We start from the raw sequence: 23,983 nt of genomic DNA on the forward strand, positions 1-23,983 counted from the left end.
AGACAGAATCTGGCTGTTTCCCAGGCTGAAGTGCAGTAGCACAAACTCAGCTCACTGCAACCTCTGCCTCCTGGATTCAGGCAATTCTCATGTCTCAGCCTCCTGAATAGCTGGGATTACAGGCACCCACCACCATGTCTGGCTAATATTTGTATTTTTTGTAGAGTCGGAGCTTTACCATGTTGGCCAGGCTGCTCTCCAACTCCTGGCCTCAAGTGATTCTATCGCCTCTGCCTCCCAAATCTTCACCTGCTGGGATTACAGTTTCCCCTGTCTCAGTAAATTTTTTTTCCCAAACTAAGTGAACATTAGATTTAATTTGCTTGGCCCCAGAAGAAAAACATGCACAGATGGTAGTTTTACTGGTGTTGCAGTAAGTTTTCAAATTTGGAAGTTTGGCAGCTTTATGATCTTGAACCTTGCTGTCCATCTCTCACACAACTCCTCTCTTGGCCTCCAGAGTCCCTTTACTCTCCCAGCTTTCCTCCTGCCCCTGGCTGCTGTTTCCCAGCCTTTCCACATTGGCTTTCCCATGCAGTCCTTAGTGTGTCTGCTCCTCCTCTCCTCATCACAGTTCCCAGCACCCACCTTCAACTGAACTCAACAAAATCTTCAACTTCATACAGTAGTCACATTGTTAGTAATAACATTGGCATTTTTGATAAAATAGACCATTTAAATTTTTGAGATTCTACCTTATATTTTTTGAATTATATACTAAAGCAAGTAAGTAGTGATGTAACGTCATTGGGGACCAAGATTTTTAGTGTAAATGAAAAAAGATAACAAATATAAACTCAAGTAAACACCCTGTAGTCTTTCATATGAATTGGAAATATCAGAATAAAGTCATGATTTTTCTCTTTCTAAAAAATATGTATTTCCCTAGTTAAGTCCCCTGAAAAGGTCTAAATATAATGACACCCCAGTAACACTGAGCAGCACTAGTGTACAGACTGTGGTCTCTAAGTGCCATTTCTGACTAAGAACCAGGGACTCTTGTGAAAACAGCTGATTCCAGGTCTGGGGCAAGAAATGTGCAAAATGTGTCCAGGATATTTTGTGCCAGGAAGCAAAGAAGTCCTCCAAGACTACTGTGGCCAAGTCAAAGGAACTCAGGAGCCAGTCTGAAGGGCTGTCACTGGCCAAAGGTGGGACATGTTGAGCAGCAAAAAGAACCACAGTGGTTTGAAGCACATCAAATATGCCTGAATGTGTAAGTTCATGTTGATACTCATATACCTCATTGAAAGCACCTTTGAAGAGTAGTAGGAACCCACTCATTATTTTGAAAAATTTTTTATATATAAAATAAAAGAATCAAGCATGTTCTCTATTTTTCTTATATGTGAACAAGTAACCTTTTTTTTTTTTTTTTTTTTTTTGAGACAGGGTCTTGTGCTGTCGCCCAGGCTGGAGTGCAATGGTGAGATTTTGGCTCACTGCAACCTCCGCCTCCTGGGTTCAAGTGATTCTCGTGCTTCAGCCTCCTGAGTAGTTGGGATTACAGGTGCGCACCACCATGCCCAGATAATTTTTGTATTTTTACTAGAGACGGGGTTTTGCCATGTTGGCCAGGCTGGTCTCGAACTTCTGACTTCAGGTAATCTGCCCGCCTCAGCCTCCCAAAGTGCTGGGATTATAGGTGTGAGCCACTGTGCCCGGCCTAAGTAACCAAATTTCTGATGAAGAGGTTATTTATGGAAGAATCACAACTAATAACTTAAGAGAAAATACTAGAATTCAAAAACCACTATTTGCCATTAATTAATCTAGTGATGGATACAGGTAATGATGATCAAGGGCTACTAAAACTATTAGGGGAAAGGTTGATTGGGCTTCTTAAAATAGGTAGACCAGGATGACACCACTGATCAATCCTGACACCCAAGGAAGGCAACCAGACATCTTGTGCTTCTGATGGGATCCAATAGGATACAAGGGATATGATACCATACAATATTATCTATGAAGTGTGCTTTTACCAAATTAAACCTAAATATCATCTAGCCTTAGCTCTCACTACAAGCATATGGGAAAGGGGCAGGAGGCAGTCAGAAACAAGTGAAACAAAAAGGATGTAATTAGTTAAGTTCAAAATGTGTGACACCCTATAGGATAAATGATCCAGTTTCTTCAATAAAGAGAAGGCAAAAGTGGGAATGGAGAAAGAAAGAAGAAAGGGAGGGAGGGAAGAAGGGAGAAAGGAAGGAAAGAAAGATGGCAGGCAGGCAGGTATTCATTTGTACTGATTCATACTGCAGCTTCAAGAAACCAAGGCAGCCAATAAAATTAAATTTTTTTCTTTTTCTTTTTTCTTTTTTTCGACACGGTGTCTCACACTGTCGCTGGGGCTGGAGTGCAGTGGTGCAATCTTGGCTCACTGCAACCTCCGCCTCCCGGGTTCAAGCGATTCTCCTGCCTCAGCCTCCCAAGTAGCTTGGATTACAGGCGCTCGCCACCACGCCCAGCTAATGTTTGTATTTTTAGTAGAGACAGGGTTTCACCATGTTGGCCAGGCTGGTCTTGAACTCCTGACCTCGTGATTCACCCGCCTTGGCCTCCCAAAGTGCTGGGATTACAGGTGTGAGCCACCTGGCCTGGCCTCTAAGTTTTTCTTGTTGGTAAACATCTGAGCAAGCAAAAATTTAAGTTTTGACGGAAAAAAAAAAACATTCAAATGCAATATTTGGACCTTGTTTTGATCCCGATTCTACTATTGTATAAAGACATTTTTGAGACAAGGAAGACTGAACACGGTCTGGGTGTTAGATGATACTAAGAAATTAATTTGATGGTATTCATAATGGCGTAGTTAATGGTATTTTTTTTCTTGACACTGAGTTTCACTCTATCGCCCAGGCTGGAGTGCAGTGACGCGATCTCGGCTCACTGCAACCTCTGTCTCCCGGGTTCAAACAATTCTCCTGCCTCAGCCTCCCAAGTAGCTGGAATCACAGGCGCACGCCACCACGGCCGGCTAATTTTTGTATTTTTAGTAGAGACAGGGTTTCACCATGTTGGCCAGGCGGGTCTCAAACCCCTGACCTCAGGTGATCCGCCCACCTCGACCTCCCAGAGTGCTGGGATTATAGGTGTGAGCCACTGAGCCCAGCGTTAATTGTATTTTTTAAAAATGGTTCTTATCGGCCGGACGCGCTGGCTCACGCCTGTAATCCCAGCACTTTGGGAGGCCGAGGCGGGCGGATCACGAGGTCAGGAGATCGAGACCATCCTGGCTAACACGGTGAAACCCCGTCTCTACTAAAAACACAAAAAATTAGCCGGGCGTGGTAGCGGGCGCCTGTAGTCCCAGCTACTCGGGAGGCTGAGGCAGGAGAATGGCGTGAACCCGGGAGGTGGAGCTTGCAGTGAGCCGAGATCGCGCCACTGCACTCCAGCCTGGGCGACAGGGCAAGACTCCGTCTCAAAAAAAAAAAAAAAAAAAAAAAAAAAAAAAATATATATATATATATATATAGTTCTTATCTGTTAAGGAGACATAATGGCGCATTTATGACTGAGTTGATGTCTGGAATTTGCTTTAACATACTCCAGCAAAAAAATATAAAAATAAGAAAAGTATAAGGCCATGCGCAGTGGCTCATGCCTGTAATCCCAGCACTCTGGGAGGCCAAGGCGAGTGGGTCACTTGAGATCATAAGTTTGCGACCAACCTGGCCAACATGGTGAAACCCCGCCTCTACTAAAAATACAAAAATTAGCCGGGTGTGGGAGTACACACCTGTAATCCCAGCTACTAGGGAAGCTGAGGCAGGAGAATCCCTTGAGTCCAGGAGGTGGAGCTTGCAGTGAGCCGAGGTCACACTACTGCAATCCAGCCTGGGCGACAGAGCGAGACTCCGTCTCAAAAAAAAAAAAAAAAAAAAAAAAGAAGGTACTTTGTAACATTCTCCCCGCCCTTGAGAATGTACTTTGTACGCCTATCCCAAACCTGTAAGAACTAATGATAATCCCACCACCCTTTGTTGACTCCTTTTTCGGAGTCAGCCCGCCTGCACCCAGGTGAAATAAACAGCCTTGTTGCTCACACAAAGCCTGCTTGGTGGTCTCTTCACACGGACGCGCGTGACAAAGAAGTATAGACCAAGTGAAATCCAGAAGTGTTGAATAGGGTAGCGTTTGAGATGTACTTAAGAGTGCGTTATACTATTCCCCTTAATGTGCATGTTTGAAAATACTCAGAATGAAACACTTGTGAGAGCTACGGGAAAAAAAAAAAGGTCAACTGTGGCCCAAGAAAGGACAGGGACCAAGCCCACGGACGTGCTCCTCTGAGTTGCACTAGTCTCTGGGCCTTGGCTCCCACACTGAACAGCTCTCCTCTTTAAACGTCTTCAGCTGTCCTCCTCCAGGAAGCCGGGTCAGGCGCTTCCTCCCGGGCGTCTCCGGTCTTCGTGGGAACCACAGGTCAGGTGTCAACCTACTCCAGGATGGGGGCCCCCAGGGGCCAGCCAGGCCTCCCAGCCTTGCCTAACCCTGGGGTTGACACGGACTTTAGCGTCTTTTTAAACTTCCGGCGCGGGCTCTGCGGTGGCACAGGAGGATCCTCCGAACTTTCTCTGTGATCTCAAAGGTCCAGATTCCACATTGGGGATGGGCCCAACTGACTTTGCTTCGCTCTCATTAGCCGGTGGTCCTCCAGGAAGGTGGGGCCGCCTCTCTGCTGTGCTCTCATAGGCCCAGGTTCTTGAGTTCGTGTGTCCTTCTCTCACTCTGATTGGCGTATATTCCCCCTGAGGGTGTGGCAAAATCTCATTGGCTCTCGCGCCCGAATGTATGACGTCATGCGCTAGCGGCCGTCGCTTTTGCTGGACGTCATCCTCGGGAGCCCACCCGTACGAAGGCAGAGAGTAGATGGCAGAACCCGCGGCGGCGGCTAAGCTGAGACAGTAGTAGCGGCCACAGCGACGACGGCAGCGATGGCTGGGGCGGGGCCAGCCCCGGGACTCCCGGGTGCAGGAGGACCCGTGGTCCCGGGTCCTGGCGCTGGCATCCCGGGCAAAAGCGGCGAGGAACGCTTGAAGGAAATGGAGGCGGAGATGGCCCTGTAAGGCCCGCGACAGAGAGTGATAAAAGTCGTCCCAGAGCCAGAGCCACCGAATCTCGGAGCCTCCAGGCCTCGATAGGCCGGAGATACGGCTCTAACATGGGGAAGTGGGACCTTCGGGATTGTGGGGGCGGGGATAAGGGGAGAGGTTGGCAGGGGTGAGGGTCCCCTCAGGATATACCCACAGTTCCAAAATTGGTACGAGGTCCTGAGCGCTGATGTCTGTTCTACCCCTCCAGGTTTGAGCAGGAAGTTCTGGGGGCTCCAGTACCTGGAATCCCAACTGCTGTGCCTGCCGTGCCCACGGTCCCCACGGTCCCCACGGTCCCCACGGTAGAAGCGATGCAGGTCCCAGCGGCTCCTGTGATCCGCCCAATTATCGCGACCAACACATACCAGCAGGTACGGCTAAGCTAAGGCATATAAGTCAGGGAACACAATGCTTCGAACACAGTAGGTGTTTGTATGCAGACAGCTGTTGACGTTTTGGCTTGTTGACTAATTAGCATGACAAATATTTTATACGCCAGGCACTGAGAACACAGTAATGACTGAGAGAGCCATTTCTGCCCTGTGGGAGCTTATATTCTAGAGCATGTTGTCCAGTAGAGCTTTCTGCAATGATGAGACTGTTCTGATATATTTAAAATTTATATTTAATAGTTCGTTATTCTCATTAGTCACATTTCAAGTGCTCAGTAGCCAACTATATATGACTAGTAGAGAAAGAGAGAGAAATTATTAAGATGAAAATAGGCTGGGCGCTGGACGCGGTGGCTCACATCTGTAATCCCAGCACTTTGGGAGGCCGAGGCGAGCAGATCACGAGGTCAAGAGATCCAGTCCATCCTGGCCAACATGGTGAAACCCCATCTCTACTAAAATTACAAAAATTAGCTGGGTGTGGTGGCATGCGCCTGTAGTCCCAGCTACTTGGGAGGCTGAGGCAGGAGAATCGCTTGAACCCGGGAAGCGGAGGTTGCAGTGAACCAAGATTGTGCCACTGCACTGGAGCCTGGTGACAAAGTGAGACTCCGTCTCAAAAAAAAAAAAAAAAAAAAGCCCTGATGCAGGTGCATACCTGTTGTGTTGTTGTGTTCAAGGAACAGCAAGGAGACCAGTGACAGTGGAGTGAGCAAAGAGGAAAGTGGGAGGAGATAAGGACAGAGAGGTGAGGCCAAATCTTGTAGAGCCTTATGGTCATTTTAAGAACCCTGGCGGCCAGGCACGGTTGCTTGCACCTGTAATCCCAGCACTTTGGGAGGCCAAGGCGGGTAGATCACGAGGTCAGGAGTTCGAGACCAGCCTGGCCAACATGGTGAAACCCCGTCTCTATTAAAAATACAAAAATTAGCCGGGCGTGTTGGCGGGCACCTGTAATCCCAGCTACTCAGGAGGCTGAGGCAGGAAAATCACTTGAACCCTGGAGCTCGTGCCACTGCACTCCAGCCTGGACAACAGAGCGAGACTCCGTCTCAAAAAAAAAAAAAAAGAGAATAGACTGTAAGGGACAAGGGCAGAAGCCAGGAGATGGAGGAAGGGGCTAGTACAGTAATCTAGACAGGAGTTAATGGTGGCTTGGATGGAGGTTGTGCATGGGAGATGGGGAGGACAGGTTGGACACAGTTTCAGTCGGTGCTAAGTGCTGTGGGGAAGATGAAATAAGGTGGTGAGAGAAGCTGCTGCTCAGAGAGCCCTAGTGTGATCCCAAAAGCCTCCCTGAGAAGTGGCATTTTAGCTAAGACCTGAGATAGCCAGCCACATACAGAGCACAAAGCATGAAGCTCTTGGTCTCTTGGGGTGAGCTGGCCGCAGCAGATGGGGAATGCTGAGTCAGGCCCCTCACCCTGACCTCTTCCTCGACAGGTCCAGCAGACTCTGGAGGCCCGAGCAGCTGCTGCAGCCACAGTAGTTCCTCCCATGGTGGGTGGCCCTCCTTTTGTAGGCCCTGGTAAGTAAAGAGTGGCAAGGTGAGGGGGTTGGGCAATCAGGCAGGGTGGTAAAAATGTGTGCCCAGGACTCTCCTCCCACCATCCTTGCCTCTCCCCTCCCAACAGTTGGCTTTGGCCCTGGTGATCGGAGTCACCTGGACAGCCCAGAGGCTCGAGAAGCCATGTTCCTGCGGCGGGCAGGTGAGTCTGGGGCCAGGGACCCCCACATTTAATCAGGCACTCTTGTTTACATGACTTCAGCCTCTTGCCTAAATCCTTGCTCTAAATTACCCTTTGCATTTGATCCCAACTTGATGTTGTCATCCTAAAGCACAAACCTGATCATGCCCTTTCTGATGATGTCAATTTTGTTTTAACCTGATCATTGCAAACCAACCCTCCTGCTGTCAGTCCTAATTCCCAGTTGCCACAGCACTTAACACCTCATAACAAGCTATATAATTTCTTATTTACTATGGCTATCATCTTTTGCATCCTCTAAAATAAAAGCTCCATGAGGGGCAAAAGTCTCAGTATCTGCCACATAGGAAGTATTATGTATTGTCTGTTGATGGGATGAACAGACTGTCGAGACAAGCGCCAGGCTTTTCCCCTGGCAGTCACAACCCTACATGACCTTGCTTCTTGCAGGGAGAGATCCCCAGCAGCCCGAACATTTCTGGGATGTGCCAGCAGTGCTTTTGTTAAGGTCCCTTCTCTCCCTGCTTACTGTCACCCAGCTGCAATCTTCCAGCCATCCTTCCCCCCAGGCCATTTTCTACATTCCACCTTTTGTTCTTCAGGTAACCTTTACTCACACTGTCAATTTGTAGGACATTACTTCCTTATATGTATGAAAAGGATGTGTGTTCTTATTTGGATGTAAAATTCTGGTATAATCTCCGTTAAACCAAACGTGCTACTTATGTTACTAAATCCTGTAATACTTGTTAATCTGATGATCTCTGAGAAGTTGTAATGTCTCTTACTTTTTAGTATGGTTTTGATCAAAATGCAAATCTGACCTACTCCCCCTGCCCAGCTTCCAACCCTGCTGTGGCTCCCCAGTGCCTTCAGGAGGACACCCATGGCTCAGCCAAGAATGCTGTGCTTTAAAAACAAAAAAGCTCTACTGGGGTGCCTGCTGGCTGCTCAGCCCTTCTCATGACACTCTCTAAGCCCCACTGCTTCTATTACAGTTACACTGAACTGAAAAGGGAAAGGTTTTGCTTATAAATATTCTCCCTGCCAATAATATTCCCACTCACCCTTTGCCTAACACTTCATTGCCCCTCGGGTCTCAGCTCACAGGTCCCTTTCTCCAGGAAGCCTTCCCTGGGCCTGGCTGGGTCAGAGGGCTCCCATCTCTTAGCACTGATCCTGCTGCCTGGGCTTCCCTCCTTCCAGCCCTGGTCCCCATTGGCTCTCCTTCTCTAGTGATGTCTCCATTCCCTCCTCCTCTGGACCAGGAGCTCCCTGAGAACCCTGGGTCTGTTGGTGTGTCCCCAGCATTGCCTGCCACAGGGCTGAGCCAGAGGAGCTTCTCAGTGGTAAATTTTCATGGAATGAACCAGGGGAGAGGCCCCCACATCTCCAGGAGGGCTCCCCAGACTCTGCTCCAGGATTTCTTGGATGCTGAGAGTGCACACACACACACACACACACACACACACACACACACACACACACACACACACACACACACACACACACACGCACGCATGCACACACACCTTGTCCCAAGTGCCCCTGTCCCCCATGACACACACCCCCATCTCTCTCTCCCACAGCTGTGGCCCCCCAGAGGGCCCCTATCCTGCGTCCAGCCTTCGTCCCCCACGTGCTACAGAGAGCAGGTGAGGGGCCAGGGTCATCATCCCTGCCACATAACTCCCCCCAGGCCCTGGAACTCCCCACTAACACCCTGACAGATTCCGCTCTCTCCTCTGCAGCAGCCGGCCCCCGCCCTATGGCCCTACGGCCCCCTCACCAGGCCCTCGTGGGCCCCCCTCTGCCTGGGCCCCCTGGACCACCCATGATGCTGCCACCAATGGCTCGGGCTCCAGGGCCCCCGCTGGGCTCCATGGCTGCGCTGAGGCCCCCTCTGGTGAGTGTGGACAGGGAACTAATGGTCAGACGTGCGGTGGACAGGGAGACCATCCATCCTGGCCCAATGGGCTATGTCTGAGTTGGCCTCTCTCCTGACTTTTTGTTTCTCTACCTTCTCACTCTGCATTTGTCTCTGCCTCTTTCTGCATCTTTCTGTGGCAAAATCTTTTCTCTCCTTTTGTGAAGGGAGTACAGAGAGAAACACATGCTATTGGAATATTTCTCTTTTGATTGTTCCTGATGTTCTTGTCTGTGGCTGTTTGTCTCTCTCTGCCTATGTTTCTCCTTCTCTGTGTTTGGCTGGCTGGAGACTCTCTGCCTGGGTGTCTCTTGGCTGCTCTCTGGCCCCCAGGCCCTTTCTTTGTTGGATGGAATGGGGATGACAGTAAAATCTGAGCCTGTGAGCCGGCCCCCCTCATGTTCTCCTCTTACCCACAGGAAGAGCCAGCAGCACCCCGAGAGCTGGGCCTAGGCCTGGGGTTGGGCCTGAAAGAGAAGGAAGAGGCAGTGGTGGCGGCGGCGGCGGCGGCTGGGCTGGAGGAGGCCAGCGCGGCTGTGGCCGTGGGGGCAGGAGGTGCCCCAGCTGGCCCTGCAGTCATTGGGCCCAGCCTGCCGCTGGCCCTGGCCATGCCATTGCCCGAGCCTGAGCCCCTGCCCCTCCCGCTGGAGGTCGTCCGCGGCCTTCTGCCCCCGCTGCGCATTCCTGAACTCCTGTCCCTGCGTCCTCGGCCCCGGCCCCCTCGGCCAGAGCCACCCCCAGGCCTCATGGCTCTTGAGGTAAGCAGGGAGCCTAGCGGTGAGGGGACAGAGGGGATGGGGGGCAGACAGGGGCCCAGAAACTTCTACACAGACAGACTGGACAGCAGGAGGACCCGGGGGAGGGAGGCGGACACATGTCCAGAAGCACATCCAGCCCTTACTGTGGTGGCAGGAGGGCTGGGGACCAAAGGACAGTGGGAGACCCCAATACCAAGCCCTTTGCACCTCTCCCCTTTCCTCTGCAGGTCCCAGAGCCCCTGGGTGAAGACAAGAAGAAGGGGAAGCCAGAGAAATTGAAACGGTGCATTCGCACAGCGGCAGGGAGCAGCTGGGAGGACCCCAGCCTGCTGGAGTGGGATGCAGGTAAGCTGCTGAAGCTGGAGGTCAGGTGTGGCTCGGCCAAGGTCAGATCAGGCTGCTGTCCTTGGGCTGCAGACTGGGAGGGTGGACCCTCTCAGTAGAGTGGGCGCTGTTGTTAGCCCACCTTGGGGAGGGGAGGCTATGGCTCAGGGGCTGGTTCCTCACCTAGCCATGGGCCGGAGCTTGGTGGAGGTGACGGGGACATGGGGCTTTGTAGCCCGTTTTACTCATGAGGTGCCTAGCTTCAGAGAGCATTCTTTTTTTTCCCAACTCTTAGGAAAAAAAAAATTTTTTTTTTTTTATGAGACGGAGTCTCACTCTGTTGCCCAGGCTGGAGTGCAGTGGCGCGATCTTGGCTCACTGCAGCCTCCGCCCCCCAGGTTCAAGTGATTCTCCTGCCTCAGCCTCCCAAAGTGCTGGGATTACTGGCATGAGCCACTGCGCCCGGCCGGGAAAAATTTTAAACACAGAATGGCACAGTAAACAGCCATCTACCCACCACCTAGATTCTGCAATTAACATTTTGCTGTGTTCACTTTTTTCCTCTTTGTGTATGTATATGGTTTCTTTGTTTTTAGCTCAGTCATTTGAAGCAAGTTATAAGTGAAGTAATCACTTCTAAATATCTCAGTATTTATCTCCTAAGAGATATTTTGGCCAGGCACGGTGGCTCACGCCTGTAATCCCAGCACTTTGGGAGGCGAAAGCAGGCAGATCACTTGAGGTCAGGAGTTCAAGATCAGCCTGGCCAACATGGTGAAACCCCGTCTCTACCAAAAATACAAAAAAATTAGCCAGGCGTGGTGGGAGGCACCTATAATCCCAGCTACTCGGTTGGCTGAGACAGGAGTATCGCCTGAATCCAGGAGGCAGAGGTTGCAGTGAGCCGAGATCAGGCCACTGCACTCCAGCCTGGCAACAGAACGAGATTCCATCTCAAAAAAAAAAAGAAAAGAAAAGAGATACTTTTTGCATATCATAATACTATTATCAAGTCTAAGAACATTAACTAATTCGGTATCTTCTTTTCAGTTTATATTCGTATTTCCCTAGGTGTCCCAAAACTCTGTTAGAACTATTAATGTTTTTGCCCTGAACCAGCGTGCATGCAGTTTTATGTCCCTCAATTACATCTTTTTTTTTTTTTTTTTTTTTTTTTTTTTTTTTTGAGATGGAGTCTCGCTCTGTCGCCCAGGCTGGAGTGCAGTGGCACAATCTCGGCGGCTCACTGCAACCTCCACCTGCCGGGGTCAAGTAATTCTCTTGCCCCAGCCTCCCAAGTAGCTGGGACTACAGGCGCGCATCACCATGCTTGGCTAATTTTTTGTATTTTTAGTAGAGATGGGGTTTCACCATGCTGGCCAGGCTGGTCTCGAACTCCTGACCTCGTGATCCGCCCGCCTCAGCCTTCCAAAGTGCTGGGATTACAGGCGTGAGCCACCACGCCCAGCCTTGATTGTATCTTAATAAGAACGGTCTCTTTCCTACCTCTTTGTTTTGTATATATTTTTTGAAGTGTCCAGGGCAGTTGTCGTGTATGAGGTCCCACCTTCTGAGTTTGTCCAGTTGTTTGCTCCTGGCATCACCTAACTTGTGCTTAGAGTGTCCCATATCACAGACGCCATGGGGCAGCCGTGCAATGGCTGAGGAAGGAGATGGACCCCTCCTGCCTCAGTGTTTGACTTCCGCCCCCTCTCCTGGGACCGTCTACCTGGCCCAGAGAAGACCCTAGCTCTGTGACCTTGGGCAAGTCACTTAGCCTGGTTTGGTTTTGTTTCTTCTTCTTTTTTTTTTTTTTTTCTTTTTTTTGAGACAGAGTCTTGCACTGTCACCCAGGTTGGAGTGCAGTGGTGTAATCTTGGCTCACTGCAGCCTCTGCCTCCTGGGTTGAAGCAATTCTTCCACCTCAGCCTTCCAAATAGCTGGGATTACAGGCACCCACCACACCCAGCTAATTTTTGTATTTTTTAGTAGAGATGGAGTTTCACCATGTTGGTCAGGCTGGTCTTGAACTCTTGAGCTCAAGTCATCCACCTGCCTCAGCCTCCCAAAGTGCTGGGATCACAGGCATGAGCCACTGTGCTTGGCTCACTTAGCCTTTTAAGCCTCATCTTCCTCATCCCCTCCCTTGTGGGGACAGGGATTCATTGGGACAGAGCATGTTCAGTGGAAGCACAGGCCCAACTCAGAGGCAGCATGAGAATGTCAGCTGGGTGCAGCCATGGCGAAGGAGCAGGCAGCATGTCCAGGTCTCAAGGGGGAGTTAGGGCAGGCCTTGCTAAGGAAACAGGGCTGAGGAAAGATGAAGCCCATCTTCCTGAGGTGCCATGATGGGCAGCCAGTGGGTGACAGGGGTCCAGGGGACCAAGGGACACCAAGGCTCAGAGGAAAGGCCAGGGCTAGGGCAGAGTTAGGGGTGTTACTACGGGAATGAGCGAGGTGGCCCTGGGGTGGGGAGGGCAGTGCAGTTCAAGGTTAAAAGTAAGGACTGGAGCCAGATGCCTGAGCTCTTGTCTTAGCTCTGCTGCTTCCTGCTTGTGTCACTTTGGGCAGTGACTTCACCTCTCTGTGCCTCAGTGTAAAAGCACGGTTGGGAGTGCCAGAAATGGAAACACTCCTCCAGGTGCCAGCAGAGCTCCTGGCGCAGGGTCAGTAGGTGTTGACCATTATTACTAAGAGGTCCCTAGGCAGAGACTAGATACCTCCGAAAAGGTGGGGTCGTTCAGACAAGGTAGACACTGGGCAAGGCCTCTGCATCCTCTGACGTCATCTCTCCCCCATCCCCAGATGACTTCCGGATCTTCTGTGGGGATCTGGGCAATGAGGTGAATGATGACATCTTGGCACGCGCCTTCAGCCGCTTCCCATCCTTCCTTAAGGCCAAGGTGATCCGTGACAAGCGCACAGGCAAGACCAAGGGCTACGGCTTTGTCAGCTTCAAGGACCCCAGCGACTACGTGCGCGCCATGCGTGAGATGAATGGTGGGTGCAGCCTCCCCTGGAAACTGCAGGCGCTGGCCTAAGCCTGACCCGAGCCTGCCTTGAACCCTCTGTCTCCACAGGGAAGTATGTGGGCTCGCGCCCCATCAAGCTTCGCAAGAGCATGTGGAAGGACCGGAATCTGGACGTGGTCCGCAAGAAGCAGAAGGAAAAGAAGAAGCTGGGCCTGAGATAGGGTCTGTGGCCAGGCACCCGCTCCCACCTGGCCGGGCGCTGGCTCCTCCCTCAGTTCTCTTTGGAAAACCCCCAGCTGTCCACCCATCCCTTGCCCCAAAACCAGTTTCAATAAATTTACGTTCATTTCCACCCCTGGCTGGGCATGGAAGCACGCTGTGGGGAGCAGGGCTTGGCTTCCCCACACCTGGAAATGGCAGGGAGCCTTGAGAGTTTACCCAGGCAAACACCCAGGCGGGGGCTTCTGAGCCCTTCCTGTGTACCCATTCCCTCTTCAAACTTCTTCCACACATGCTGAGTGTTGCTTATTCCAGAGGAGAAAGGGGGGCCAATGGCAAGGGTGAAGCCAAGCTGAGGCCCACCCCTGTGTCCTGGCTACTTCCTGTGTTCTCAGCACCAAGGTAGGAGATCTAGGCCCTTCCCTTCTGGAGCTCACAGCCTTCTAGGCCCTCTTCCATCCAGCAGACTCTCACCAAGGGTCTGAACAGTGCTTGAGGACCCAATGGTGACTAAAAGTCCTGGGCCCTGCACCCTTAGATCTCAAGGTCCAGTGGCAGAAAATAGGCCCAGTGCCCTGACAGTAAGAGCCCAGAGTGGTCAGGGCAAGATGGGGGCACCCAGGGTGCTGACCTGTGGGTGAGGGGGCCCTTCCTGAAGGAACTGTCCACCCCCAAGTCTCCTCTGGGGCTTTCCAGCTTCTCCAGTCTGCCACACCCAGCCAGCTCACCGTGCTCTTAAGTCTCGGTGGGCACCTCTATCTCTGTCTCTGTGGGTACCCCTCCATTTCTTGTCTCTAAGCTTCTATATCCCTGTTGGTCTCTGTTCTCTCCCTTGGAGCTGGGAAATGAAAAAGGAGGAGAGACCCACAGATAGAGAGAACAGAGACTTGGGGTCTGTTCCCCTCTTTTCCCAGCTCCAAGCTGGCCTCTGCCTGTCTGAAGAGGTGTCTGTGCAGGGCCTTGAATGCCAGGCTGAGAACTTAAGCTTTACGCAGAAGGCAGCAGCAAGCCCCAAAAAGCTGAGAAAATTCAAGCAGCAGCAAGGTCCTGGGCAGCACAGATGTGCGCTGTAGAAAGGGCCCTGTGACCGGCTGGGTGTGGTGGCGCATGCCTGTAATCCCAGCACTTTGGGAGGCAGGTGGATCACTTGAGGTCACGAGTTTGAGACCAGCCTGGCCAACATAGTGAAACCCTGACCCTACTGAAAAATACAAAAATCAGTTGGGTGTGGTGGCGGGCACATGTAGTCCCAGCTACTTGGGAGGGCTGAGGCAGGAGAATCGCTTGAACCTGGTAAAAGGAGGTTGCAGTGAGCTGAGATCGCGCCACTGCACTCCAGCCTTAGTGACAGAGTGAGATTCTGTCTCAAAAACAAACAAAAATGCCCTGCGACCACCACTGTGGCTGGAAGTCTGGAAGAAGGCTGGGGCAGGGACTGGGCCAGAGGAGGGAGATGGCAGGGTTTGATTATGGGGAGGAGTGGAGGGTCTCCCAGGGACACAGCCATCAGAACCCTCCATTAGGAGGGAGCAGGTTGGGCAGGATTTTGTGGGGCATAAGTCAGGGGATGGACAATACCAAGGCCTCTCAGGGACCAAGGTCCCCCAGGAGAGGTGTCGAATTTCTCCTGTTCCTGTCTTCCCCGCCTTACTGCCCCCTCTCTTGACGTCACATTTTCCAGTCTGGTCAGAGGGTGAGAGCCTCCCTCCCTGGCAGGAAGTGCCCTTTAGCCCCCTGCCACCTGGGCCAGACCACCCAGCCCCAGGATCCTCAAAGCCCCTTCCCCCCATCACTAGTCTTTTCTACCCCTGACCCCCCTTGTACTGACAGCAAGCATAGGGGCACGGGAGGAGATGGGAAGAGAGGATGGCTCCAGAAAGGACACTTGCAAATGCATGTGATTCTCACTTCCGAGTGGGAGCAGAACAGTAGGTACAGGTGGACATGCAGAGTGGGGTAACAGGCACTGCAGACTCCAAAAGGTGGGAGCGTGGGGTAAGCTGAACAGTTACCAGTTGGGTACATTGCTCACTATTCGGGTGCACTAAAGGCCCAGGCCTCACCGTGACATATATCCAGTAAGGAATCTGCACTTGTACCCCCTAAATGTTTATCTTTTTTTTAATGCGCACAAGTCTTCCTGAGAACAAGAAGAGACACACACAGAATGTGGCAAGCAGAGGTAGAGATGGCGCTGTGAGCAGGAGGCTCAGAGGCAGAGATGAGAACCATCAGAGACTGTGCAGTGGAAAGGGAGACAGGAAGAAAACCAAGAGACAGATGGAGACAGACAAGGAGATGAGATAGGAACACTCAAAGACAGATGGGGAGGGACAGAGATGTCAGAAGAGACTAGGTGACAAAGTCTCACTGGAGTCAGGCCTGTGGCAACAGAGACCCAGCTTTAGAGATGCCAACCTGAAGAAAGAAGGCAGAGAGACATGGAGAGACAGACAAGAGGCCAGCTTCAAGGACGGGAAGCCAGGACTTCCTTCAGGCCCCCGCGCTGGATGGATAGAGGGACCAGTGATGCTCCAGGGCTCTGTGGCTCACCCACACTGATTCCAATCCCAGTCCCACTCCCACCCCATGGGATCCTGATAAACTCCCTCAAGGAGCCCGGTTTACTTTCTGTAAAATGGAAGGAGGAGCAGTGCCACCCGCTCTCCAGAACGGCAAGTAGTTAATGATCAAGAGGCTGAGTTGGGGATTGGAAGATGCCTATATGCAAAAGTTATTTTTAATGGTAAATATTACATACTTATTAAAATACAGCAGGATGGGCTGGGCACGGTGGTGGCTCATGCTTCTAATTCCAGCACTAAGGCTAAGGCAGGTGGATCACTTGAGGTCAGGAGTTCAAGACCAGCCTGGCCAACATGGCAAAACCCCATCTCTACTAAAAATGCAAAAATTAGCCTAGGCATGGTGGCTCACGCCTGTAATCCCAGCTACTTGGAAGGCTGAGGCACCAGAATTGCTTGAACCCGGGAGGCAGAGGTTGCAGTGAGCTGAGATCGCACCACTGTACTCCAGCCTGGGCGACAGAGCGAGACTCCATCTCAAAAAAATATTTTATATATATATAGGACACCCAGTTATTGAATTTTACATGAACAATTTTACAGTTTAGGTATGTCCTAAATATTTCATGTATGTATGTATATGTTACATGTATAGCTGCGTTTTTTTGTTGTTGTTTTTTGCTGAATTATTTGAGCAAGTTACAGACTTTTTTTTTGTTTCTTTTTTTGAGATGAAGTTTCGCTCTTGTTCCCCAGGCTGGAGTGCAATGGCATAATCTTGGCTCACTGCAACCTCCATCTCCCGGGTTCAAGCAATTCTCCTGCCTCAGCCTCCCGAGTAGCTGGGATTACAACCACCCGCCACCACGCCCGGCTAATTTTTTGTATTTTTAGTAGAGACGGGGTTTCACCATGTTGGACAGGCTGATCTAGAACTCCTGACCTCAGATGATCCACCTGCCTCAGCCTCCCAAAGTGCTGGGATTACAGGTGTGAGTCACCGCACCCAACCACAAGTTACAGATATTATAACATTTCATCTCTGAGTTCATTTCCTAAATGATATCTTTCATCCTGAATACCATTATCAAATCTAAGAAAATAATTCTATGATATTTCATATTCAGTTCATACTCCAATTTCCCCAATTGTCCTAAACTATTACAGCGCGGAAGGGCATGGGGTCTGGAGAAGGAGAGCAGTAGGAGGATGCCTGCCTTACCTTCCCCCTTCATCAAATGAGAGTATGTATTGTACCTGCCTCATAGGAGGATTCAATGAAGGGGTATGGCACAGTTGGTTTCACAGAATGAGCCCTCATTTAATGTTGGCTGTTATTGCTACTATTGTTATTGTTGAAATTGTCGATGTCAATATTGTTATGATTGGCACTCCTGGGAAGCAGCCCCAGGACGCCCTCCCTACTGGGCCTGGTGGGGGATTGGGTCGGCCTTCACTCCAGCTCCACGCCCCCGCAGTTACTCTGCCGATTGTGACGTCAGCTGACGCTGGGGGCGGGTGGGGGAATCTGGCCGGAAATCCCTCTTCCTGTTGCAGATAAGCCCAGCTTAGCCCAGCTGACCCCAGACCCTCTCCCCTCACTCCCCCCATGTCGCAGGATCAAGACCCTGAGGCAGACAGCCTGTTCACCAAGCCCCCCGCCCTGCCCCCATCACCCCGTAAACTTCTCCCAGCCTCCGCCCTGCCCTCACCCAGCCCGCTGTTCCCCAAGCCTCGCTCCAAGCCCACGCCACCCCTGCAGCAGGGCAGCCCCAGAGGCCAGCACCTATCCCCGAGGCTGGGGTCGAGGCTCGGCCCCGCCCCTGCCCCTGCAACTTGAGCCTGGCTGCGACCCCTGTTCTGACGTCTCGGAAAATTCCCCCTTGCCCAAGCCCTTGGGGGAGGGGGTGCGTGGTATGAAATGGGGCTGAGACCCCCGGCTGGGGGCAGAGGAACCCGCCAGAGGTGAGCCATGAACTGAGGACTAGATGCCTGGGTGTCTGGGTTAGGAAGGACCTGGGGGACTAGACTCCCAAGAAGCCGGGGGCCTGGACTCCTGGGTCTGAGAGAGGAAGAGAGCTGGGGTCCCTCACTCCCAGGACCAAGACTTTAGGCTCCTGGGGAAGGAGGGAGCGGAGGCCTGGACTCCTGGCTCTGAGGGAAGCTAGGGCTGGGACCCAGACTCCAGGGCCTCTAAGTGTCACCAGCTCACCCATTGCCATCTGGACTTTTCCCGACCCAGAACATTCAGAGGCCTTCATCGCATCCATGGACCTGTGGAACTGGGATGAGGCATCCCCACAGGAAGTGCCTCCAGGGAACAAGCTGGCAGGACTTGGTAGGCTGCCGAGGCTGCCACAACGTGTGTGGGGAGGGTGTCCAGGTGGGGCCTCTGCTGACCCTAACCCCTTATCGCCTGCAGAAGGAGCCAAATTAGGCTTCTATTTCCCTGATCTGGCACTCCAAGGGGACACGCCGACAGCGACAGCAGAGACATGCTGGAAAGGTGGCTGCGGGCTGGGACCCCTAAGTGCTGGAAAAGAAGCGGGGAGGCTGGGATCCTAGGGCAAAGGGAGGAGGGGGGCGTGCCTAGGCTCCTGGGACTGGGTGGGGAGGGGCCGCGTGCTTGACCCCCTGAGGGTGAAGGAAAAGGGGGCGCGGGGTGCTGAAATAGGGGCTGGGGGGCCATAACTCCCAGTCCCTGACAAGTAGAGACTAGAGAGTGGGTAGTTGAGGGGTCTCTTTCATTGCTCACACTCTTCCCTAAACTCAGGTACAAGCTCATCCCTGCCAAGCTTCCCACAGCTGGACTGGGGCTCCGCGTTACTGCACCCAGAAGTTCCATGGGGAGCGGGTGAGTGTGGGGAGAGGCGGTGGGAGGTGGGGACTGGGGTCCCGAGGCACCGGGGCTGGAGATGTAGACTCTCTGATCTTTGAGGACTGAGAACACCTGCGCCCTCAAGGTGGCATGACCTGGATCCGGGACAGCCGGGCCCCAAGTGCCAGGGCTGAGAGCTTAGACCCTAGAGTTTTTGAGGGGGCACCTGGGCTCCCCTCACTCGGGATCCGTTACTCCTCACAGAGCCCGACCCTCAGGCTCTTCCGTGGTCGGGGGACTGGACAGACGTGGCGTGCACAGCCTGGGACTCTTGGAGCGGCGCCTCGCAGACCCTGGGCCCCGCCCCTCCCGGCCCGGGCCCCATCCCCGCCGCCGGCTCGGAAGGCGCCGCGGGCCAGAACTGCGTCCCCGTGGCGGGAGGGGCCACCTCGTGGTCGCGCGCCCAGGCCGCCGGGAGCAACACCAGCTGGGACTGTTCTGTGGGCCCCGACGGCGTCACCTACTGGGGCAGTGGCCTGGGCGGGAAGCCGCGCACGGACTGTACCATTTCGTGGGGCGGGCCCGCGGGCCCGGACTGTACCACCTCCTGGAACCCGGGGCTGCGTGCGGATGGCACCACCTCTTTGAAGGGGTACCAGAGCTCAGCTCTCACCGTTTCCTCCGAACCGAGCCCGCAGTCGGACCGTGCCAGTTTGGCTCGATGCCCCAAAACTAACCACCGAGGTGAGAGGGCCGCAAAGACTGCGGGGAGGGCGAAGCTGGAGTCTTGAGCCGGGACCCAGGCACCAAAGGGGGCGGGGCCCGGGAGACTGACAGTGAGGGGGCGGGGCTTAGGGACCAGGGGCTCCAAGAAGCAGGGGCCGGTGGCCCGCACTCCAGGTCCTTGGGGAGGAGAGGGCTAAGACACCGGTAGTCTTATAGGGACCAACGGGATGAGGACCCAGGCTCCTGGGTTATATAAAACGAAAGCGATGAACGCCCAGATTCCTGGGTCTCCGAGATAGGGAGGCCAAACTCCTAAATCTCTGAGACTGGGGCCCTGGACGCTTCAGTCTCCAAGGCTGACTTTTGGGTCCCCTATATGGAGGGATCTGAACTCGTGGATCTCAGACAAGGGGGGGATCCGGATTCCTGGGTCCCGAGTTGGGAGGACCCGGACCTCTAGATCATTGAAGTAGTGTGATCTAGGGCCGGGAAGACTGAGTGTGCCCCTCCCTTCATCCCGCAGGTCCCATTCAGCTGTGGCAGTTCCTCCTGGAGCTGCTCCACGACGGGGCGCGTAGCAGCTGCATCCGTTGGACTGGCAACAGCCGCGAGTTCCAGCTGTGCGACCCCAAAGAGGTGGGGCAGCTTCCCTGCCCAGCCAAATCCTGCCCCTTCTCTTCTAGTTCAATTTAGCCCAGCCCAAGGGCTAGGTTCAATCGCTTAGCCCTCGGCCCCGCCCCTCACCGGCCCACTCGAGGCCCCGCCCAACCCTTCTCAAACCCAATCTCCCCCCTGGACTCCTGCCTCAACCAACCCAGTCTCCACCGGGCTCTGCGAGGCCTCGCCCAGGTCTGCACTGCACACCGCCCCCAGGCCCGGCCCGCCCCACTATCGCCAAGCCCCGCCCCTTCCCACTCCGACCGAGCGGGCCTCTGTCCTAGGTGGCTCGGCTGTGGGGCGAGCGCAAGAGAAAGCCGGGCATGAATTACGAGAAGCTGAGCCGGGGCCTTCGCTACTACTATCGCCGCGACATCGTGCGCAAGAGCGGGGGGCGAAAGTACACGTACCGCTTCGGGGGCCGCGTGCCCAGCCTAGCCTATCCGGACTGTGCGGGAGGCGGACGGGGAGCAGAGACACAATAAAAATTCCCGGTCAAACCTCTTCGCGCGTGCTCCTCTGCTGCATTCTTCCCGCTGATACTGACTACACCAGCTAGGGAGCCTAAGTGTGCAGCTCCACATGTTGGAATTTGGCCTCCCCATCTCGGAGACCCAGGCGTCTGGGCCTTCATCTCTTTCCTCTCACATGATCCAGAGGCCTGGATCCTTGCTCGCTAAAAGACTGCAGTGTCTTAGTCCTCTCCTCCCAGAAGACCCTGAAGTGCCGGCCACCAGCCCCAAGTCCCTTAAGCTCCCAGGTCCCTAAGCCCCGCCTCTCGTTGTGAGTTTCCCGGGTCCCGCCCCCTTAGGTCCCGCCTCTCGACTCCGCCTTCACTCCCTCCGCAGTCTTCGCGGACCTCCCTCCTCGGTGGTTAGTTTTGGGACGAGGAACCACCCACCTCCAGTGCTGGGCAATGATCAAAGGAGACCCAGACTCAGGGAGCATGCCATGTGCCCGCCCTGTGATGAGAGAGGCAAAGAAACTAAACCCAAAGCCCATAGGGCCTACTGTGTCCCTGCCCTGTGTCGGGATTTGTAAAGGAATCAGACCCAATCATGAGAGTATATCTGCTGTGTCCCCTTGAAGAGAAGACTCAGACCCTGAAAAGGGCTTACTGTGCTGTGTGTCCTCCCAGTGCAAGGGATCGTCAAAGAATTAAAACTAGTGCTTGCACCCCAACTCCACTCACTCTTTCCCCACTCCAAGCTGGAGGATACAGGACTCAGACCTACACTGTAAAGAGAGCCTACGCCATTCTGAGAGCCACTGAGCTCCTAAAGAGAGCCTGCTGTCTGGTCGTCCTGTGAGCGATGCTGGGGATACAGCAGGGACCAAGACAGCCCTGGACCCTCCCCTCAAGGAGCTCACAGTCCAGTGGGAAGACAGACCCATCACCAGAGTGTTTTGAGCTGGGATGAGAAGACTCCAGGGGATTGAGCAAGGCCAAAAGGAGAGACCTGATCTACCCCAGGAGAAGGGTCAGGGGAGACTCCCTGGAGGAGGAGACAGCTGATTTGAGAACTCAGGTAGGCAAAGAATGTTACAGGCAGAAGGAACAACAAGATCAAAGGCCCAGAGGTGGACGATCTCATACCACTGCTCAAAACTATCAATGTGGGCCAGGCACAGTGGCTCACACCTGTAATCTCAGCACTTTGGAAGGCTGAGGCAGGAGGATGGCTTGAGGCCAGGAGTTTCAGACCAGCCTGAGCAACATAGGGGAGAGCCCCATCTCTATTTAAAAAATTAAAAATAAACGTGGCTACAGCAGCAACAGGGACCAATTCATAAAGGATCTGTGGGCCGTGGTGAGGAGCCTGGACTTTGTCTCCAGGGCTCCTGGGGAGCCATCGAGGGTTTTGTTTGTTTTTTGAGATGGAGTCTCGCTCTGTCACTCTGGCTGGAGTGCAGTGATGCAATTTCAGCTCACTGCAACCTCCAACTCCCAGGTTCAAGCAATTCTCCTGCCTCAGCCTCCTGAGTAGCTGGGATTACGGGTGCGCACCACCACGCACAGCTGATTTTTGTATTTTTAGTAAAGATGGGGTTTCACCATGTTGGTCAGGCTGGTCTTGAACTCCTGACCTCAGGTGATCCACCTGCCTTGGCCTCCCAAAGTGCTGGGATTATAGGAGTGAGCCACCATGCCTTGCCCCCATCAAGGGGTTTTAAGTGGGAAAAGGGATTTGGATTTTAGGAAGATCTCATTGCAGAGGATGAATACATGCATGTAAACAAGTAATTCCACAAATAATCACAATGTTGATGGACACAGAATGTGTAAGAAGAGGTCCCTGACCCAATTCCGTCTGGATACTTCACCTCAGATGGTATGTGAGAAGCTTTAGAAGCCAGATTGGGGAGGAAGGAAAGCAGTTCTCTTTCATAGCTCCCTCTCCTAGTCCCCAGATGCTTCCTTCATTTCCACAAGAAATTCTTGCATTCAGCAAATATTTACAGACCACTTCCTGTGTGCCAGGCACTGCTTTAGATACAATGGTGAATGAAAAAGGCAGACAAAAATTCTTCCTTTATGATGATTCTTTTCTATTGAGGGAGGCAAAAAGAGGTAAACATAATTTAAAAGAACAGATATAGCCAGGCGCGGTGGCTCACGCCTGCAATCCCATCACTTTGGAAGGCCAAGTCGGGTAGATCACCTGAGGTCAAAAGTTCAAGACCAGCCTGACCAACATGGAGAAACCACATCTCTACTAAAAATACATGCAAGCCTGTAATACCAGCTACTCGGGAGGCTAAGGCAGAAGAATCGCTCTAGCCCAGGAGGTGGAGGTTGCAGTGAGCCCAGATCGCACCACTGCACTCCAGCCTGGGCAACAGGAGCAAAACTCTGTCCAAAAAAAAAAGCCAAATTAGCCAGGTAGGGTAGCTCACGCCTGTAATCCCAGCATTTTGGGAGGCTGAGGTGGGCAGATCACCTGAGGTCAGGAGTTCAATACCAACCTGACCAACATGGTGAAATCCCCGCTCTACCAAAAATACAAAAATTAGCTGGGAGTGGTGGCGTGCGCTTGTAATCGCACCTACTCGGGAGGCTGAGGCAGGAGAATCACTTGAACCCAGTAGGCGGAGGTTGCAGTGAGCCAAGATCGTGCCACTGCACTCCAGCCTGGGCAACAGAGTGAGACTCAGTTAAAACAAAAAAAGAAAGAAAGAAAAGGGCCAAATTGTGTAGATCATTTATAAGGACATTGGCTTTAGACTAAAAGTCAGACCAGTGTTCCTCTGGCTGGGTGGACATATTGCAGAGGGCAGCTGGAAGCCAGGAGACCAGAGAGTGGGCTACTGCCATAGCCCAGTCTGAAGGTGATGATGGCTTAAACCAAATGTGCTAGAGGAAGATTATGGATATATTTACAGGCAGAACCAACAGGATTTCTTGATAGGTCAGCTATCGGGTGTGAGAGAAAGACCGGAGACAAGGACAACTCTGTGGCTAGAAGGACAGAGTTAGCCATTTTCCCAAATGGAATCCTTTCTGCCAGACCCTTCATAGATCCAAGCTTTAACTCCTAACCCCACCTGCCTGGGATGCAAGACTGGTTCTTGAGCACTTGGACACTCAAGTATTTGTTAATCTGTGCTTTCTGAGGTTTAGGAAAAGATGGTAACGAGCAGGGAGGTAAAATCTGGGCATTCTTCATACCGTGAAGAGTGACACCTGGGGAGAGATTGGTTTGTTTTCAATCCCCTAACAATTGGCGCTGTAATTATTTAATATTATAAGGGTAGCGATTTTTGTGTTTTGTGCAGCGCATTTTCTCAACCCGTAAAGTTCCTGATGGCCGGATACGGTGGGTCACGCCGGTAATCCTAATGCTCTGGAAGGC

At 52.7% G+C, this 23,983-nt stretch overlaps 2 protein-coding genes across 5 annotated transcripts; both read left to right on the forward strand.

Moving 5' to 3' along the window:
* Positions 1–4,135: 4,135 nt before the first annotated feature.
* Positions 4,136–13,536, forward strand: RBM42 (RNA binding motif protein 42). 3 transcript variants are annotated; one of them, XM_002829075.6, is made up of 10 exons: positions 4,136–5,071; positions 5,311–5,473; positions 6,938–7,022; positions 7,129–7,203; positions 8,793–8,858; positions 8,934–9,109; positions 9,550–9,888; positions 10,116–10,233; positions 13,018–13,212; positions 13,293–13,536. In XM_002829075.6, exons 1-10 carry the CDS (start codon positions 4,944–4,946, stop codon positions 13,403–13,405), a joined length of 1,458 nt encoding a protein of 485 aa, XP_002829121.3. In that variant the 5' UTR covers positions 4,136–4,943; the 3' UTR covers positions 13,406–13,536. The 3 variants fall into 3 exon arrangements, with proteins under 3 accessions (XP_002829121.3, XP_054396123.1, XP_054396124.1); XM_054540148.2 differs by having other exon boundaries at positions 8,955–9,109; XM_054540149.2 differs by lacking the exon at positions 8,793–8,858 and having other exon boundaries at positions 8,955–9,109.
* A 3,907-nt stretch (positions 13,537–17,443) lies between these two features.
* Positions 17,444–20,633, forward strand: ETV2 (ETS variant transcription factor 2). 2 transcript variants are annotated; one of them, XM_002829073.5, is made up of 7 exons: positions 17,444–17,893; positions 18,171–18,266; positions 18,351–18,434; positions 18,702–18,782; positions 19,011–19,490; positions 19,996–20,108; positions 20,414–20,633. In XM_002829073.5, exons 2-7 carry the CDS (start codon positions 18,197–18,199, stop codon positions 20,612–20,614), a joined length of 1,029 nt encoding a protein of 342 aa, XP_002829119.1. In that variant the 5' UTR covers positions 17,444–17,893; positions 18,171–18,196; the 3' UTR covers positions 20,615–20,633. The 2 variants fall into 2 exon arrangements, with proteins under 2 accessions (XP_002829119.1, XP_054396126.1); XM_054540151.2 differs by having other exon boundaries at positions 17,474–17,893; positions 18,171–18,434.
* The last annotated feature ends 3,350 nt before the right edge of the window (positions 20,634–23,983 follow it).

This window comes from Pongo abelii, chromosome 20 (assembly GCF_028885655.2).
Source record: "Pongo abelii isolate AG06213 chromosome 20, NHGRI_mPonAbe1-v2.0_pri, whole genome shotgun sequence".
In the NCBI taxonomy this organism is placed as follows: Eukaryota; Metazoa; Chordata; class Mammalia; order Primates; family Hominidae; genus Pongo; species Pongo abelii.